Genomic DNA, 19,883 nt, shown 5'->3' on the forward strand with positions numbered 1-19,883 from the left:
TAGGTGTTCAGTGGTTTTTCGGATGTGTCGAGGTATGGCGTTCCAGAGTTGGCTGCCTATGACAGAGAAGTTGGATGCGTAGTAGGTTTTGTATTTGAGGCCTTTGCAGTTGGGAAGATGAAGATTGAGATATGTTCTAGAAGTTCTGGTCCAGTTCCTGGCTGGAAGATCGATCAGCTTGTCAAACATTTGAATGTTCATTGTCTCCCATCACTATAAATAATCTGTATATACAAAAATACTGTGACCACTATTTTACATTCCTGTGTACACACCCACTTTCTGTGACAGATCTGTACTAGCTATTCATTAGTAAGTTATGCTTTGTTATATGTATAATCATAATCTTTACAGCAATGTCCGACATTACTTTTTTTTTTTCGGCTCGTATCAGAGGCTCAATGTCGGTCCTTCAGGACTGCAAAGAGATCTCTTTAACCTAGATATACTAGGCTCAATGAAGGCAGACGAACAGAATTTTTAATCTTAAGATCAGTTCATGACAATTGAGAACCACTGCTGAACCGCCCCCTGCTCTCAATTTTTATTTCAGCTGCATTTTATACAAATAAATGACATTTTAAACACAAACCTTAATATAGCTGTTATTAATAATGTTTCTATATCAGATTTTTGTATAGTAAAACAAACGTTTCTGGTAGAGGTAGAGGTTATTGACTTCCTGCCATTCTTTTGTTATTTAATGGTAGAACACTGCCCTCTATAGCTCAGTCCAGGGACTGCTCAAGTAAACAGGTTTCAGCAGGGATTTATTTTTCTTTAATATCCATAAATCTAGCCTAAGAAAAAATACTGCCAAAAAGAGCAGATTCAGAATTATGCAGAAAAACTGGAAACATGAATGGCAAGAAGAAAATATTACTGCAAAAGTAAATCACACTGAATTATTCTTCTTCCCTGGTCTTTGGGTAGGATCTGAGTTAATAGTTAAAAACCAGTCAACACTGGCTGTGATGTGCCACGGGAAATGGTACTCAAAGATCAATAACCTTATTACCCTTGCAGAAATTTAAAAATCTAAAAGAACTGAAGTCATTTTATCTTTTTCTTGCAAAAACCAAGTTACAGGAAGGAAGATCAGTAGTTCCCAAACCTGTTCTGAAACAACCCTCAGCCAGTGAGGTTTTCAGGATATCCACAATGAATATTCATGAGAGACCTGCATGCAGTGGAACAGGTACTTGCAAATCTCTCTCATGAATATTTATTGTGGATATCCAGAACATAGTAACATAGTAAATGACGGCAGAAAAAGACCTGCACGGTCCATCCAGTCTGCCCAACAAGACAAACTCATATGTGCTACTTTTTGTGTATACCGTACTTTGATTTGTACCTGTCCTCTTCAGGGCACAGACCGTATAAGTCTGCCCAGCACTATCCCCGCCTTCCAACCACCAGCCCCGCCTCCCACCACCGGCTCTGGCACAGACTGTATAAGTCTGCCCAGCACTATCCCCGCCTCCCACCACCGGTTCTGGCACAGACTGTATAAGTCTGCCCAGCACTATCCCCGCCTCCCAACCACCAGTCCCGCCTCCCACCACCGGCTCTGGCACAGACCGTATAAGTCTGCCCAGCACCATCTCCGCCTCCCGCCACCGGCTCTGCCACCCAATCTCAGCTAAGCTCCTTAGGATCCATTCCTTCTGAACAGGATTCCTTTATGTTTATCCCACGCGTGTTTGAATTCTGTTACTGTTTTCATTTCCACCACCTCCCACGGTGGTGGAAATGAAAACCTTACTTGCTGGTGGCTGCCCCTGGACAGGTTTGGGAACCACTGAAATAGACAGTACTGAATATAAGTATATGAGACACTTATGTTTGTCATTCTTTTTTCATGTCAATAAATCTCTAATTAGCTTTATGAAATACCAGTATGCCAAGGTTTCTCTCTCTTTAAAAGAAAATCTTTGCTAAGTATAGGGCATTATTTTATCCATTCTTAAGTTTCCATAAATAGCTTTGAAACAAATTTATTATTGAATCTTACCGATATAATCCGATCCCCTTTCCGAAGCTCACCACTCAGGTCAGCAGGTCCTCCTGCCAGAATGAAAGAGATAAAAATTCCTTCGCCATCTTCTCCTCCTACAATGTTAAAGCCAAGTCCTGTAGATCCTCTGTGCAGTACAACTTTCCTCGGCTCCCTAAAATCAAAAATTTGTTCTTAATCCTGTTGGTTTATCTTGAATTAATAAGGGGAAAATAATGAAAGGCAGGAAAAGAGAAAAATATATGATTTGAACATTAAATATTAAGTTATCTTGTTTTGTTCAGTGCATCACCATAGGCAGCAGCTTTTTTCTTTTATGAGAGTTTTCCTTTTCTTCCGAGAAAATCCATAAAAGACAGAAAAAAATTTATCATGCTCATTAAGTATTTGCATGTCAGATGTATGGCTTTCACCTAACAAAAGTTTAAAAATAAATTTGTCTTCGTAGGACAAGCTAGTATGGATAGTCAGAAGATGCAGATTAAAACAGAACATGCACATAAAGAGGTGTAAATTAAGGCTAATACATTTATTCAATTAATATTTCATTCTAAAATAAGTCAGTTTCACGATGCCTTTGTTTGGAAAGTAATGCAAGTACCACAAGTGAAACTTGAAGGCTCAAGTATAGATCTGAACTTGACAGAGTTCCTTGAGAGTTCACTGGAGATGGTTACGGAACGCACAACTCTCCTGGTATCTTTCGCTCTTGAGCTTGATAGAAATAACATCTTTAAATTGTATTTCAGGCATATGAATGCATCTTTTTTTGGAGCTAAGATCCAGATTTTCCCCGATCTTAACAAAGAGACACAAAAGCGCAGACGAGAGTTCCTGGTGTTAAAGCCAAGAGTTCTCGCTTTATCTGGAACATTTGTCCTAAAGTATCCGTGTAGATGCTTTGTGTCTATTGGTGGTGTTAATTATATGTTTCTTGACCCCAGAAAAATGCAAATATATATAGATTCGAAAGAACATAGTAAGATTGGTGATCAGACCTGAGGCCCCACTTTAAATATGCTGTTAAATCGGCTAGCGAGTAGTTAGGGTTTTCTTCCTCTTGCAGAGTAAATTAAACTCAATTAATTTTTCCTTTATTTTGTTATTCCTAGTTTCTTGCCTCATAATGTGGTGTAGTTTGTGGTCAATATAAGAATGATTATATTTCCTATGTTATAGTATGTTTAAAATATATTTTCTGTATCTATTACATTTTTGAAATGGATGTAAAATTGTAAAATCATAAATAAAAAAATAAAAAAACTTGAAGGCTCAAGTACCACAAGTGAAACCCAATTTTAAAAAACCCCAACAACAAGCTGATAGCAATTAGGACTGGTTAGATGGAAAGGGAAAGCCTCAGACTAGGAAGGCTCCACAGTACAGCAGCAAGAATGGCCGCACTGGACACAGCCTCAAGAATCTTATCTGCTCTCACTTTGTGAGTCTAAGGCAGTCACATTGGACAGGAAAGCAAGAAACACAAGTGTTAATGAACTCTGTCAGCTCATGTTCACATATTTCCCTTTAATGTAGACTAGGGAGAAAAATGTGTTATACACACAAAAAATAATTTCATTTTTATGATTTAGGTTTTTGACGTATGCTCCCCTTTTTAGCAATGGTGCAAACAGCAGTGTGCTCTTGTGGGTCTCCCTAAAATATACAGTTCTTGAAAGGCTGTAAACAGATTAGGTTTTCAGGATCTCTCTAATGAAACAGATATACATACAGTGGAGGTTGTGTGTGCTAGACCTCACCTATATAGGTTTTTGACGTATGCGCCCCTTTTTAGCAATGGTGCAAACAGCAGTGTGCTCTTGTGGGTCTCCGTAAAATAATTACAAAAGTTTGGAATATACAGTTCTTGAAGGCTGTAAACAGATTAGGTTTTCAGGATATCTCTAATGAAACAGATCTACATACAGGATGCACTGGGCGGAGCTGGGCATCGCCATTTAGCGGCGGCGTCACCCATGGAAGAGGAGGTAGGCAGGCTACCTCCCTCCTCCAACCAAGGTAGGGGGGCCGGGTCTCTTTTACTACTACTGCTGGACCACCAGGGAAATCAGTAGCCAATGCTGGAGGGGGGGGGGGGAGTCGGGGTGGGCCGGAGGTCCGCCGGACCTTCAGCCCCCCCCCCCCGTCGCTCGCTGGGTGGGAGGGTGGGACATTTTCTGGGGTTTGGGGGGGCTGGAGACCCACCGGATCTCCAGCCCTCCCTGAACCTTGGGGGTGGGGGGGGATCGTCGGGGGGACTGGAGGTCCACCGGACCTCTAGCCCCCTGTTGGCGTTTGCTTTGGGGGGGAAAAGGGGCCTGCCAGCATGCAACTACATGCTGGACAGGGCTCACCATTCCTCTCCAATGATCGGCAAACCCTAATGCCAGCTCGGAGCAAACAGCTGATGACAAGCCTGCGAGAAGAAACAATCATCAAGTTTGGATGTCACCATCTTAAACTGAAGACGGCTCCCCCTATGGGACAATTCTGGAGAATAAGGATTTGTGACTTGTATGAAGAATTTCAGCTGAAGTTAAGATACTGTTAAGATACTGAATATTCTGATTCAGCTGTGTCGATTGCTTGGAGCATACATACCACTGGCATGTTTTATCTATACATGATGCATTTATGTATTGCTTTATACATGGGGAAAGATTATTAGGGATATTGTTCTAAACCGAGATTTTCAAGACGAAAGCAGGTAAAGGATACAGTCCATGTGGGAAGTGTGGATGTTATGCTCAAACAGTTTACAGCAGTATGCTTTTACTGCAACGTCTGGGGATAAACAACAGCCTTCATCAATCTTAAGCGTGGCCCCGGCCCTTTCCCCAAGGATGCAATCTTCCCCCACCTTTTCCTTAGATGCTGGTTTACCTCCATAACAGTGAGCTACATACTGCCCCGAATCCAACTATATTCTCACAAGAGAGAAACCATGCAGTTCAAATTTACAGCAAGCTATGTGGTGCTGGGAAGGGGGGAAAAAGCCACAATTGCTGTTCAACTGGCCACAAAAGAAGCCTCCAGAGAAAGTACAGGGGAAGACTGAAAACTGGAGGTGAAGGAAAGCCAGCTTGAAAGGGATGGGAGTGGAGACAGGATGGTGGAGGTTGACATGATGCCTGCCACACTGTCTGGCGATGGTCTTTCTTAGCACTCACACTGAACTCTTTTTTTTTTTTTTTTTTTTTAATTTTTCACAAACTGGCTCATGCTTGAAAAATAGTGAAGCTCTCTGGTTTACTGCATTGGAATAATCATATTACTATTAAGGCATATCATTTAAATCACATTATCACATGCCAGACAATGTATGTAGTTTATATTACTCGTCCTTCTGAGAAGATTCCACCAGACTCATGAACGTAAGGCTTATGAAGTACAAATCTAGGATTCTTATAGGGAGTGCCAATGCTCCACTGGTACAACACTGTCAACAATATGGACACATTTGGAATGATTTGTGTTGGTTTATTTTAGAATACAGAGATGGTGACAGACAAGCAGCCTTAGCTTGGCAGGAAAAGCAGTGGATATTTGAGCTTCAATCTTTACAGCCTGGAGACTATAACAATTAGATTGAGTAGTTTAATATAGTATAACATACCTCCTTTTACTTTATTTCATTTGTATGAATTCAGTTTGCATGTTGAGGAGTGGAGGAGTAGCCTAATGGTTAGAGCAGTGGGCTCAGAACCAGAAAAGCCCAGTTCAAATCCTACTGTGACTTCTTAGGAAAGTCACTTAACCCTCCATTGCTTCACGTACACTACTACTTACTACTATTTAGCATTTCTATAGCGCTACAAAGCATACGCAGCGCTGCACAAACATAGAAGACAGTCCCTGCTCAGAGAGCTTACAATCTAATAGACAAAAAAAAAAAATAAAGTAAGCAAATCAAATCAATTAATGTGAACGGGAAGGAAGAGAGGAGGGTAGGTGGAGGCGAGTGGTTACAAGTGGTTATGAGTCAAAAGCAATGTTAAAGAGGTGGGCTTTCAGTCTAGATTTAAAGGTGGCCAAGGATGGGGCAAGACGTAGGGGCTCAGGAAGTTTATTCTAGGAGTAGGGTGCAGCGAGACAAAAGGCGCGAAGTCTGGAGTTGGCAGTAGTGGAGAAGGGAACAGATAAGAAGGATTTATCCATGGAGCGGAGTACACGGGAAGGGGGTGTAGGGATGGACGAGTGTGGAGAGATACTGGGGAGCAGCACAGTGAGTACATTTATAGGTTAGTAGAAGAAGTTTGAACAGCATGCGAAAACGGATAGGGAGCCAGTGAAGGGTCTTGAGGAGAGGGGTAGTATGAGTAAAGCGACCCTGGCGGAAGATGAGACGGGCAGCAGAGTTTTGAACCGACTGGAGAGGGGAGAGGTGACTAAGTAGGAGGCCAGCAAGAAGCAGATTGCAGTAGTCTAAACAAGAGGTGACAAGGGTGTGGATGAGGGTTTTGGTAGAGTGCTCGGAAAGAAAGGGGCGGATTTTACGGATGTTGTAAAGAAAGAAACGACAGGTCTTGGCAATCTGCTGGATATGAGCAGAGAAGCAGAGAGAAGAGTCAAAGATGACCCCTAGGTTTCGAGCTGAGGAGACAGGGAGAATGAGAGAGCCATCAACAGAAATAGAAAACGGGGGGAGCGGGGAGGTGGGTTTGGGGGGGAAAATGAGAAGCTCGGTTTTGGTCATATTTAATTTCAGGTGGCGTTGAGACATCCAGACAGCAATGTCAGACAAGCACGCTGAAACTTTGGTTAACATTTCTAAAGCGCTACTAGGGTTACGCAGCGCTGTACAATTTAACATAGGACATTCCCTGCTCAAAGAGCTTACAATCTAAAGGACAAATGTACAGTCAGTCAAGTAGGGGCAGTCAAATTGGGGCAGTCTAGATTACCTGAAAGGTATAAAGGTTAGGTGCCGAAAGCAACATTGAAGAGGTGGGCTTTGAGCAAGGATTTGAAGACTGCAAACCATCCAGAGACAGATAAATACCTAAACGTAACTCACACTGAACTACAACTGAAAGAGACATGAGCTAAAAGCAAAATCCATTCCCTTCCTTGCCCTTCCTATATTGAGCACGTAATAAGCAGAGAAAACCCTCTGACAATCTGAGCAGACTGCAATTTTACCAGCAGCATTGCATCACACAACGTTTGAGGTTTATTTTCTTTTTGAGCAGACTTGCATAAATATGATGAATAGATAGATGCAGGCAGAGATGCAGCCTGAGATTCCTAAGTCCTCCTCTAATTATGAAGTTGAACCCCAAAGTATTTGATTAGCTGAACTCATGCCTCAGCCGATGGCGGGGATAGTGCTGGGCAGACTTATACGGTCAGTGCCAGCCGGTGGTGGGAGGCGGGACTGGTGGTTGGGAGGCGGGGATAGTGCTGGGCAGACTTATACGGTCTGTGCCAGAACCGGTGGTGGGAGGCGGGCTGGTGGTTGGGAGGCGGGGATAGTGCTGGGCAGACTTATACGGTCTGTGCCCTGAAAAGGACAGGTACAAATCAAGGTAAGGTATACACAAAAAGTAGCACATATGAGTTTATCTTGTTGGGCAGACTGGATGGACCATGCAGGTCTTTTTCTGCCGTCATCTACTATGTTACTATATGTGGGGAGGAGGATTTAAAAACAGCATTGACTTTCAGATGGGTGGCTGAATTTCATGATACACACTTATAATGGCATTAATAAAACCAAAAAAGATGAATGTATAGTTCCAGTGGAGAAAAGAAAGACTGAAGTGTAGAGCTAGTGCATACTTAGTGCAACTGACGTTTTCTAAGGTCCCTACAAAAATATATTTAATATTCATGATGCAGCCAGAAAGCTAGAGCACTTATTTGGTAGGATTTGATTTGTGTTGGTACAAGATTCTGGACACCTGCATGGATAATGAGGGATCAGAATATGATGGGGAATGAGGTGACAGATTTTGTAAATTTACACAAATATAATCCCAATCTACAGCTAGCCATCCTATCATCCAGCAAGCAGATAAAGACTCCTATACTTTCTCTTCACAAGCATACACAAAAAGAGAACATTCTGATGGCTAGCTGTGCACTAAAGCTGCAACCAGATAAAGCTTCAGATGTGAATTTATAATCCCCAATAGCAGGGTTCCATAAGGAGCAATTACTTAACACCCTTTCGGTTACATGATTCAGAGTTGTGGAAAATAAGGTGAATGCTGAACTCAGGTTGGAATGGATTATGAACCCTTCTGCAAATACCTGTTTCAAAAATGTGTTATCTTCCCTGGCTGTAGTTTCAAAGAAGGAGCCAGTAAATACAGGCCTTCCCCCAAACCAACACAGCCTAAACAGGGTTCAGTCAACAACTATCTGCCCTCAGAAGACTGCTCAGTCCAGCATGCTTTCTTCAACAATGCAATCACATTGTTGAGGCAGTGTAGGTGCGTGTTTGTGAGCCCTTGTGCCCCGACTGAGCACGGCTAGGATGGAGTGACACCGCACTCGGTCAGGCAGCCAGACAACCCCTAGCTTCACCTGGGGAGCGACCGCCGTTCCCTGGGAGTTGAGCCCCCAGGTTCGGGCAGCCACCAGGACTTCTGGTACAGGCGGGGTTGCACGACCACTGACCAGACAGGCAGGCAAACAGACACAGTCCAAAAGCCAGGTAAATCCGTAGGGCAAAGAGTAGTCAAAAACAGTCCAAGGTCAAGGCAGGCAACAAAACAAGTGAGGTCCGGGAAACAAGCCGAGGTCTGGAACTGGAACTGAAAGCAAGGAGCACCGGCGTGGACCTCAAACACAATTGAGGCCGAAGCAACGAAGGACTGAAGGTACGGCCTTAAGTTGTGGAGGAATTAGACTCAGGCATGTGCAGCTGATACAAGATGGCTGCCCCCCCCCCCCCCCATCAGCAGAGGTGCCTACGTCCAAATATGGGCTTCCTTCCTGACCTCATTACTCCAAGATGGCTGCCCCCTCTGAGCTAGCCAAGATGGCTGCTGTCCTTGATCCAACCAAGATGACGGCTGCCAGAAACAGGAAACAGAAACAGACCCATCCTGGAAAAACCACATCCAAAATAGCCGGCTATCTCAGCCGGACTGCACCTCGCCGGCGAATCAGCCGCACAGGCCTGGAACCAGGTGAGGAACGTAAGTGCCATATCTTAATTTTAAAAAAATTAAGCATTTCAAGCATCTGAACATTTCACTGCTGGGCGTTTAGTTTTCAAAGGTAATCTTTGAAAGCCTGGTCACAGGTTTTTTGATTTCCTGTATATAATGCAAGCTAATTCATGCGGTGGGTAATGACTCAGGTGACCAGATATGTTTTGGGGTTTTTTTTAAAGGCCCATTGGCCCCACAATCCTCATTGTAATTGCAGGATTTCCAGGCTGTAGCTGACCATTCCAAAATTCCTTTGGCACATGAGAAAAGAAGGCATGCCCAAATAGAATCACAACTTTCCTGGTTGCAGAACATGACACGGTGGAAATGGGTCAAGAAATAAACTGAAGGGCTCACTCAAATAAGGTGATAATACCAGTACCTATCATTGGCAACTTGAATTCTCTGTTCTGGGTGATGCCAAGGGGGACAAGTCTTCGTGTGCAGAATATCTGTCATTATATCTGCAGAATATCTGTTAGGGGTACACAGTAATCATCACTGTGTAAAGACGGCTTGGTTACTGTGAAAAGACTTGGATGTATGAGATACCTTGGCATGATCAGTTGCTTTTAGTCCTTTGGATGTGTGCCCAGCTAGTGTTATGAAGGTGTCAGATAACCCACTCTCTTAGTTGTGAAAATGTATAATTTATTATTTGCAGGTCATCTGAGCAATAAGAGCAAAGGCGGATTGGTAGATTATATACACTATTAAATTATATATAAAGCCCAAAAATAAAGAACACAAAATGCTGAAACATGCACAAAATTTATTCTAAAAAAAACCTAAAAGTCCTGTTTACTAACCCGTGCTATAGGCGCGTTAGCGTCTTTTAATGTGTGTTACCCATGTACACACCTACAATATCCCTATAGGCGCCTACATGGTTAGCATTCACGTTAATTGTAGGCGCGTTAAAAACGCTAGAGCACCTTAGTATCCTTGGCGATACACAGAAAAAAACGAAACACGCATTTAAAAATGTCCATAAATTAGGGAATTCAAATTCAATCTATCAGAAAGTGTTTTTCTAATTATACTGATAGCTTCTCTCTGTGGAATCTTGCTGTACAGTGATTCTACAACAAAAGGTCGCTAAAGTAAGTTAGCTGGTGTCCAAAATATTAATTACATGTGTATGGTCTCATATGACAGATACAAAAGGGATTAGAAAAATAGCTGTACAAACAAAAAGTTGTTCAAGCATTGACCCAATAGAAGATCTAAGACAGGGGGACCTTATATGAGCAATTAGGGTGACAAAGAGAGGGTAGCATTAGAAACTACCATACATATAGGTTAATGATAGGTGGATCTATCTGACAAACTTTGATCATTTCACTCTAAGTTAATTAATAAAGCTGTGGTTTTTAAATCCAAGCTAAGTGTGTATCTGTTTATTTTACTGAGAGGTCAAGATGGAAGGGTGTTATGTCAACGCTTCCCTGGTTACTCAGACACTTCCTCTTACCGGAATGGTAACTGGGGACAATGTATTTGTTATTCAACATATATCGAAAATACTAGGACTAGGGGGCATGCGATGAAACTACAGTGTAGTAAATTTAAAACAAATCGGAGAAAATGTTTCTTCACCCAACGCGTAATTAAACTCGAATTCGCTGCCGGAGAATATGGTGAAGGCGGTTAGCTTGGCAGAGTTTAAAAAGGGGTTAGACGGTTTCCTAAAGGACAAATCCATAAACCACTACTAAATGGACTTGGGAAAAATCCACAATTCCAGGAATAACGTGTATAGAATGTTTGTACGTTTGGGAAGCTTGCCAGGTGCCCTTGGCCTGGATTGGCCGCGGTCGTGGACAGGATGCTGGGCTCGATGGACCCTTGGTCTTTTCCCAGTGTGGCATTACTTATGTACTTATGTAGATACATTTTTAAACATCTTTCTGATCTCTTCGCAGCATGAATTAAAAACAGTAATAAAGCTTGTATCAAGCTAATAAGTGTAGTACTTCATATTTGGAAACCTTTTCACTGTATCTGGTGCTTCCAGTTCTCTATATTTTCTTTCAAACTGTTTTTATTCAAGAATCGGCTCAACATCAAATTAACACCACTTGCACAACTAAAGCATAAGAAGGGTCACAGAAATGACCACTTACTACGTTTGTTTCTTGCACAGAAGACACATTGTCAATCACAAGATGTTCAGCACAGTCCAGAAAAGACAACCATAAGGAAAGGGAAGTGGGACTTGATATACTGCCTTTCTGAGGTTTTTGCAACTCCATCCAAAGCGGTTTACATATATTCAGGTACTTATTTTGTACCAGGGGCAATGGAGGGTTAAGTGACTTGCCCAGAGTCACAAGGAGCTGCAGTGGGAATTGAACCCAGTTCCTCAGGATCAAAGTCTGCTGCACTAACCACTAGGCTACTCTTCCACTCCTTCCACCAATAAGAGCCAACCTCATCAATGATGTCACAATGGCTTGATTGCCCGATACTTGGCTCACTTCTGATATTGTGATGTCATAAGGGAAAGGGGGAAAGAGAAGTGGGACTTGATATACCGCCTTTCTGAGGTTTTTGTAACTACATTCAAAGCGGTTTACATATATTCAGGTACTTATTTTGTACCAGGGGCAATGGAGGGTTAAGTGACTTGCCCAGAGTCACAAGGAGCTGCAGTGGGAATCGAACGCAGTTCCCCAGGATCAAAGTCCGCTGCACTAACCACTAGGCTACTCCTCCACTGGGGGCAAAAATACTTTACATTTCATAATTGCTCAATTTTATTGGTATTCAGATTCATTCAACTAAATACATGTAAGATGCCAAAGTTGTCCCACTGGAATACTGGACGTTCAAGTGGGGGAAAGAAGGGAATAATGAGCTACTATTAACAAAGAACTGACAGCACTTGGTTTTCTAACTAAATTGCTTCAAATGATGCTATCTTTTATTAGGAACAATGTTATGTCCCGAAAGTCAATTTTCTTAGAATTACTAGCACCCTGCAAAAATTTAAAATACTTTCCTTTGAGGCAGATTTTCATTTCTCCGTTACATAGATTGCTTCTTTGGTTTACGCTATTATTAGTGGTTCAAAGCCACTAAGTTGGGGGCTCTTACCTGCGTCTAATGCACAGCAGTGCAAAAGTGGCAATTTCTGCCACTCTTGTTGTGTCCCAAGAAGTGAGCACGTGCATACATCGGAAGTACTTTGATTCTTTTTGCTTATAATATAAACTTTGAGTTGAATAAAGCATTTCCCCTTCCTTACCTTGTAAGCTCATCATCTCCTAGCATTCCTTTGGGGACAGGTGAATATCTGCCTGGTGATGCTGGTGGTACGGGATGACTCAAGTAAGTAGATGGACTGACATGGTTATCCACTGGCTGGGAATATGCTAGGAGAAAAACACACCTTATTGATGGAACGGAATATAAAAGTGAAAGCAATGCTCGCACACAAGTAGCTAGAAGAGTTCTATAAAAACTTTAAATGACACCATGTGCTTAATTTTTATACTACTAACAGAGGAGTGGGTAAATTAACCCAAGAACACAAACTTCTAAACTTACTCTAGGAATGGCCTAGTGGTTAGGGTGGTGGACTTTGGTCCTGAGGAACTGAGTTCGATTCCCACTTCAGGCACAGGCAGCTCGTTGTGACGCTGGGCAAGTCACTTAACCCTCCATTGCCCCATGTAAGCCACATTGAGCCTGCCATGAGTGGGAAAGCGCAGGGTACAAATGTAACAAAAATAAAATAGATACTATTGGAGATTCTACATGGAATGTTGCTACTATTGGAGATTCTACATGGAATGTTGCTATTCCACTAGCAACGTTCCATATAGAAGGTTGCGCAGGCTTCTGTTTCTGTGAGTCTGACGTCCTGCACGTACGTCAGACTCACAGAAGCAGAAGCCTGCGCGGCCACATTGGTGATCTGCAAGGGCCGACTTCTACATGGAATGTTGCTAGTGGAATAGCTCAAATAGTAGCAACAGTGGAGGAGTGGTTAGGGTGATGGACTTTGGTCCTGGGCAAGTCACTTAACCCTCCCATTGCCCCATGTAAGCCACATTGAGCCTGCCATGAGTGGGAAAGCGCGGGGTACAAATGTAATAAAATAAATCACTTCCTCCTTATTCCCCTTACTTAATCTCTACATATTACTAATTGTATCTGATTTCCTGGAGTGACAATATCATAACTAAACTATGTAAGCCACATTGAGCCTGCAAATAGGTGGGGAAATGTGGGATACAAATGCAATAAAATAAATAAACAATGTACACACGTACACTGGGTAAGAAGAAATGTCGGCCCACAGAGGTGCAAAAACAAGTCAACACTTCAGCATAGCGTCCCCTGCGAAGCTAATATGCTGGAAAGATTGACTCTACAACTATCAGAGCAGGAAAATAAAAATGATGTCCCCTCATTGTCCTTTTCCCCACTTTTATGCTACCTTCGGTTAAGTCTGTACATACAGGCTCCCTCAAGGTCTCCTTCCATTTGTTTATCTCTGTAGACAAGTCCCACAGAGGGGAGAAGGGAGCACATCACTCATCATAAAGCTGCTTGATTGTGGTGAAATATTATACACGCTATTCTGTATCACACACCTCTCCCCAGCATTCTTCAAAAATTTTCCAGTTTTCTTTCTCAACGCTCCTTTCATCACCTTCCTACTTCCCAGGGCTGCATTTGTCAGACTCTGTATGCTTTAGTCCTGTACTGTATAAGATTACAACGCCATAGTCTAACACACTCTCCTCAATCCAACTTCCACTAGCAAAACAAAGTAAATTTTCAACAGTGCTGAATTCATAGTCCATTGAACAACAGGGCCCCTGAGTCACATGTGACTCAGGGCAGGGCGACGTAAGCTCAATAGCGAAGAGAGGGCCCGGGCCGGTTGGAGGGGTGGCGGCGGTGACTCCGGGGGGGGGGGGGGGGGAGGGAGACCTGCAGCGGCGAGGGGAGGAGGCCTTATAAAAACCCCATACTAGCCCGTTTTAACGGGCTGAACGGCTAGTCAAAATATATAAAAGGCGAGTGTCGTACTCACTCGCAAATGCGCAGTAGAGTCCTTCTCTGCCCTGCCCCCGCGTCAATACGTGATGACGGGGACGGAGCAGAGAGGGTCTGTACTGCTTATTTCTGAGGGAGGGACACCGCCGTCTAACGCTCCCCCCACCCGAGTCGCCGCCGCCACCCACCTTCTACCCGGTCGGGCCCTCGCTCCACTATTGAAACAGCGAGGGTCCGGGAACGCAGCACTGAGCTCTGCTGAGCTGCCGACATCGCCCTTCCTTCTTCTTCTCTGCCTCTGTCCCGCCCTCGACGACGTTACGTCACACGAGGGCGGGACAGGCAGAGAAGAACGAAGGCCGACGTCGGCAGCTCAGCAGAGCTCAGTGCTGCGTTCTCAGACCCTCGCTGTTTCAATAGTGGAGTGAGGGCCCGGCCGGGTGGAAGGTGGGTGGTGACGGCTCGGGGGGGGGGGGGGGGCCCAAATTCGGAGGGGGAGGGGCAGCGGCGAACTCGGCGGCGGGGGCGGGCCTTTCAACCCCCCCTTCCTATAATAGCCCGTTTTCACGGGCTCAAAGGCTAGTTTCATATAAAATACAGTAAAATAAAAAAACCTCTTCAAAAAGAATGGATACAGAATGTATGTTCCAATTAATAAAGCGAGTAACAAAATTTCAGTATATATTCCTGTTTGTGGAGGGGTAGGGAGTAGATAAACAGAGTATGCTAAAATTAAATGATGTCATCTTTATAAAAGTATTAAAAAAAACTCTGACAAACTTACAGTTGGTAATGTCTGGTGGCGCATAACTGTCATTCATATACATAGTGGTTGGTTTTGCTACTTTCAGATAAACAAAATCAGAGGTGTTCTTTAAGGCAGTTACTGCATGTTCATGAGTAACGTCTTCTAAGCTTTCACTGTTCACCTATAAAAGAAAGAAAGCAGAAGTTCCTCAGGCATGGAAAGGCACTGCTGGTTTTTTCTGAAAGAAGTTTTGTAAATCATTTTGCAGTTTACATGTTTGAATCATTAGTTCCTCCACCTAGTCATTACATTATATATTTCTAGAGCTAGACACCTTATATTCTACTAGTACTACTACTACTTAGCATTTCTATAGCGCTGCCAGGGTTACGCAGCGCTGTACAAGTTTAAACATGGGGAAGGACAGTCCCTGCTCAAGAGAGCTTACAATCTAAAGGTAAAAACTATGTAGTCAGTGTAGGTATCAGGAATGGGAAGGTGGTTAGGCGCCAAAAGCAAGGGAGAAGAGATGGGCCTTGAGTAAGGACTTGAAAATGGGCAGGGAGGGCGCATGGCGTATGGGCTCAGGAAGTCTGTTCCAGGCATAAGGTGATGCGAAGCAGAAGGGGCGGAGTCTGGAGTTAGCGGTGGTGGAGAAGGGTACAGAAAGGAGTGATTTGTCCTGAGAGCAGAGGTTACGGGTGGGAACATAAGGGGAGAGGAGGGTAGAGAGGTAATGGGGGGCTGCAGATTGAGTGCACTTGAAGGTCAATAGGAGAAGCTTGAACTGTATACGGTAGCGGATCGGGAGCCAGTGAAGCGACTTGAGGAGAGGGGTGATATGAGAGTATCGGTTCACGCGGTAGATAAGACGTGCGGCGGAATTTTGGACAGATTGAAGGGGGGATAGGTGGCTAAGCGGAGGCCAGCGAGGAGAAGGTTGCAATAGTCAAGACGAGAGGTAACGAGCGAGTGGACGAGGGTTCGGGTGGTCTGTTCAGAGAGGAATGGGCGAATTTTGCTAATATTATAGAGGAAGAAGCAACAGGTCTTAGCTGTCTGCTGGATATGGGCAGAGAAGGAGAGGGAGGAGTCAAAAATGACTCCGAGATTGCGGGCTGAAGAGACGGGGAGGATGAGGGCGTTGTCAACAGAGACAGAAAGTGGGGGAAGAGGAGAAGAGGGTTTGGGTGGAAAGACAAGGAGCTCAGTCTTTGTCATGTTCAGTTTCAGATGCCGGTTGGACATTCTCTTTATTAGATTTGTCAGATGGTACCACCACAAGGCTGTACCAATTCACAAAATACATTTAAAATACAAACTGTTTTATATAATAATTAAAACCCCTCTACCCACCTCCCAGCCTAATCTTTCATGTATATGACTAAATAGAGAGTAATGTATAACACTCAAAATCGGTCACTCACTTCACGTGATAAGAATGTTCCTTAACACTGGTGCCACCAAAGCGAAGACCCTTTCACTAGTTATCTGCAAGATGGACCTATTGCCAGGATGAATTACCAAATGCCTGTCTTGAGATGACTGAAGTTCTTGCAAGAAACATACATCTGCACCAATTTCTGTAGATATAATTCAATTCAAGCTTCTCCTTCTTACCTACAAATGCACTCAGTCTGCTGCCCCTCACTACCTTTCTACCCTCATCTCCCCTTACGTTCCCGCCCGTAACCTCCGTTCACAGGACAAATCCCTTCTCTCAGTACCCTTCTCCACCACCGCCAACTCCAGGCTCCGCTCATTCTGCCTCGCCTCACCCTATGCTTGGAACAACCTTCCTGAGCCCTTACGCCAAGCCCCCTCCCTGCCCATCTTCAAGTCTTTGCTTAAAACCCACCTCTTCAATGCTGCATTCGGCACCTAACCCTTACCATTCAGTGAATCCAGACTGCCCCTACTTTGACTGCCCCTATCGGTCCGACCGTTCACGTGTCTATTAGATTGTAAGCTCTTTAAGCAGGGACTGTCTCTCTTTCTGAAATTGTACAGCGCTGCGTAACCCTGGTAGCGCTTTAGAAATGTTAAGTAGTAGTAGTAATAGTAGATATCTAGCCATCTCTCCCAGGATATCTCCATTAATGCACCCCCAAAGGTGGGCAGTGGGAACCTATTCTATAACGGAACCAAGGCACCTAGGATATATTACAAAATTCTACTGTAACCCATTGTCAGTGAGTCTAACATTTAGGCAGTCGAAGTGCACCAGTCATAGCAGGGATCCACTTAACTTACAGTATTCTTTAAGTTACATGTGTAACTGGGAGTCTTGCCTTTGCCCTGCCCTTGCTCTGCCTCTATATATGTCCCCCTTGCAAATATATGCTATGCAAGATAGTCACATGTTTATAGACTAGCATTTAGGTGGCATACATGCCTAAGTCTGCACCCACATACCTATATACTAACATGTTAGTGCCCAGTTCATAGAATTGAACGTCACATGTCTACATCAGAGCTTTGAAATGACACCTCATCCTAACTAGCAACAAACGTAAGGACTATAACACTGGGGTAACCTAGTGGCATGGAGGAGTAGCCTACTGAGTAGAGCACTGGGCTGACAACCAGGGAAACCCAGTTCAAATTTCGTTGCTGCTCCTTGTGATCTTGGGCAAGTCACTTAACTCTCCCCTGCTTCAGGTACAAACTTAGGGCCCTGTTTACTAAGGTGTGCTAGTGTTTTTAGTACACCATAAAATTAGCGCGTGCCAAACGCTAGACACCCATATATTCCTATGGGTGTCTCTAGTGTCAAAGCGCTACAAATGCAAGTGTGTCTATAGCGTGGCTTAAACAGGACCCTTAGATTGCAAGCCCCCCGGGGACAAGGAAATAAATGCAGTACCTGACCATAACTCACTGAGTTACTACTGGAAAAGGTGTGAGCTAAATCAAAACAAATTAAATTCTTTAAGATATTTTGCTAAGATATTCTCAACTAACTGCAGTCTAAATGTCTCTTTCTTATACAACGCTAGATAGATTAGATTATTATAATGCAATATAGACAAGTTGCTCCTGCGAGTTAAATATGGCCTCGACTGCTGTACTATATAGAGGTATCCAAAATAGTTCCAAACTACCATGGAATTTAAGTGGGTGATCAAGAATCCCTAAATTATAGACCACTTAACTAAATGGCACAAACAGGCCTAAGCAAATCTAAACAGGATTTAATTCCTGCCTCCACATGTATAACAAATCTAATTCAATTTTGACTTGTTTATACTTACCTTTTTTTTCTTTTTAAATCATATTAACCCATATGTCTCCTTCTTCATATTTCAAGTTCATTTATTTCTTGATACACCTCCTAAGAGCGCACTAGCTAGGCAGTTTACAATAAGTGCTAATAACATCTCTTCAAAGGTAGTAGTAAATACATAAGTATATAAGTACAGCCATACTAGGACAGACCGAAGGTCCATCAAGTCCAGCATCCTGTTTCCAACAATGGCCAATCCAGGTCACAAGTACCTGGCAAGATCCCAAAACAGTACAATACATTGTATGCTGCTTATCCTAGAAATAAGCAAAAACAAAAAACTGTATGGCTTGACTTACTCCTAATGTAATGTAGGCTACTAAAATATGTAAATGAAGGAGAAAATCATTCAGAATATTTGCAATTGGCAGCAAGGTGGAGTCTCATATCTTTTTGCACGAATATTCACATCACTCCCTTGGTGACTCTATTGACGTGCATGGGTTTAATCATCGACTAAAACCACCTCCACCCTAATCATACAATTCATTAAACTTGACCTATATTGCCATACCAAAAAGTGCAAATATGTGTAAATATATACAAAAGACACTTAGCTTGCGGAGCATATAAACTCCTTCATTCAGACTGGCGTGTGTAGAAGCCCCACGCGCCAGTCTGAATGAGGGAGTTTATATGCTCCGCAAGCTAAGTGTCTTTTGTATATATTTACACATATTTGCACTTTTTGGTATGGCAATATAGGTCAAGTTTAATGAATTGTAACATTAGGGTGGAGGTGGTTTTAGTCGATGATTAAACCCATGCACGTCAATAGAGTCACCAAGGGAGTGATGTGAATATTCGTGCAAAAAGATATGAGACTCCACCTTGCTGCCAATTGCAAATATTCTGAATGATTTTCTCCTTCATTTACATATTTTAGTCTCCTAGAAATAAGCAGTGGATTTTCCCCAAGTCCATTTTAATAATGGCTTATGGACTTTTCTTTTAGGAAGCTATCCAAACCTTTTTTAAACCCCACTAAGCTAACTGCTTTTACCACATTCTCTGGCAGTGAATTCCAGAGTTTAATTACATGTTGCATGAAGAAATATTTTCTCCGATTTGTTTTAAATTACTACTTAATAATTTCATTGCATGCCCCCTAGTCCTAGTATTTTTGGAAAGAATGAACAAGCGATTCACGTCTACCCATTTCACTCCACTCATTGTTTAATAGATCTCTATCATATCTACTACTACTTATCATTTCTATAGTGCTAATAGACGTACGCAGTGCTGTACACTTGAACATGAAGAGACAGTCCCTGCTCAACAGAGCTTACAATCTAATTGGGACAGACAAACAGGCCAAACAAGAGATAAGGGAATATTAAAATAAGGATGATAAAATAAGGGTTCTGAACAAGTGAATAAGGGTTAGGAGTTAAATGCAGCATCAAAAAGGTGGGCTTTTAGCCTAGCAGTCTTTTCTCCAAGCTGAAGAGCCGTAACCAATTCAGTCTTTCCTCATAGGGAAGTCGTCCCATTCCTTTTATCATTTCCATCACCCTTCTCTGTACCTTTTCTAATTCCACTATATTTATTTTGAGATGCAGTGACCAGAATTGCACACAATATTTGAGATGTGGTTGCACCATGGAGCGATAGAAAGGCAGTATAATCTCCTCATTCTTTGCAAATTATTGA

General features: G+C 43.0%; 1 protein-coding gene across 10 annotated transcripts in view; it reads right to left on the reverse strand.

Moving 5' to 3' along the window:
• The window catches only part of DLG1 (discs large MAGUK scaffold protein 1), a 337,516-nt gene that overhangs the window by 99,844 nt on the left and 217,789 nt on the right, over positions 1-19,883 (reverse strand). For all 10 annotated transcript variants that reach the window (XM_030216925.1, XM_030216924.1, XM_030216923.1 and 7 more), the window contains 3 exons: positions 14,981-15,125; positions 12,434-12,560; positions 2,018-2,174 (listed from right to left, as the gene is read on the reverse strand). In XM_030216925.1, the coding sequence (XP_030072785.1) occupies positions 2,018-2,174; positions 12,434-12,560; positions 14,981-15,125 (429 nt within the window). The remainder of the gene's footprint in view (positions 1-2,017; positions 2,175-12,433; positions 12,561-14,980; positions 15,126-19,883) is intronic.

Source organism: Microcaecilia unicolor, chromosome 10 (assembly GCF_901765095.1).
Source record: "Microcaecilia unicolor chromosome 10, aMicUni1.1, whole genome shotgun sequence".
Lineage (NCBI taxonomy): Eukaryota > Metazoa > Chordata > Amphibia > Gymnophiona > Siphonopidae > Microcaecilia > Microcaecilia unicolor.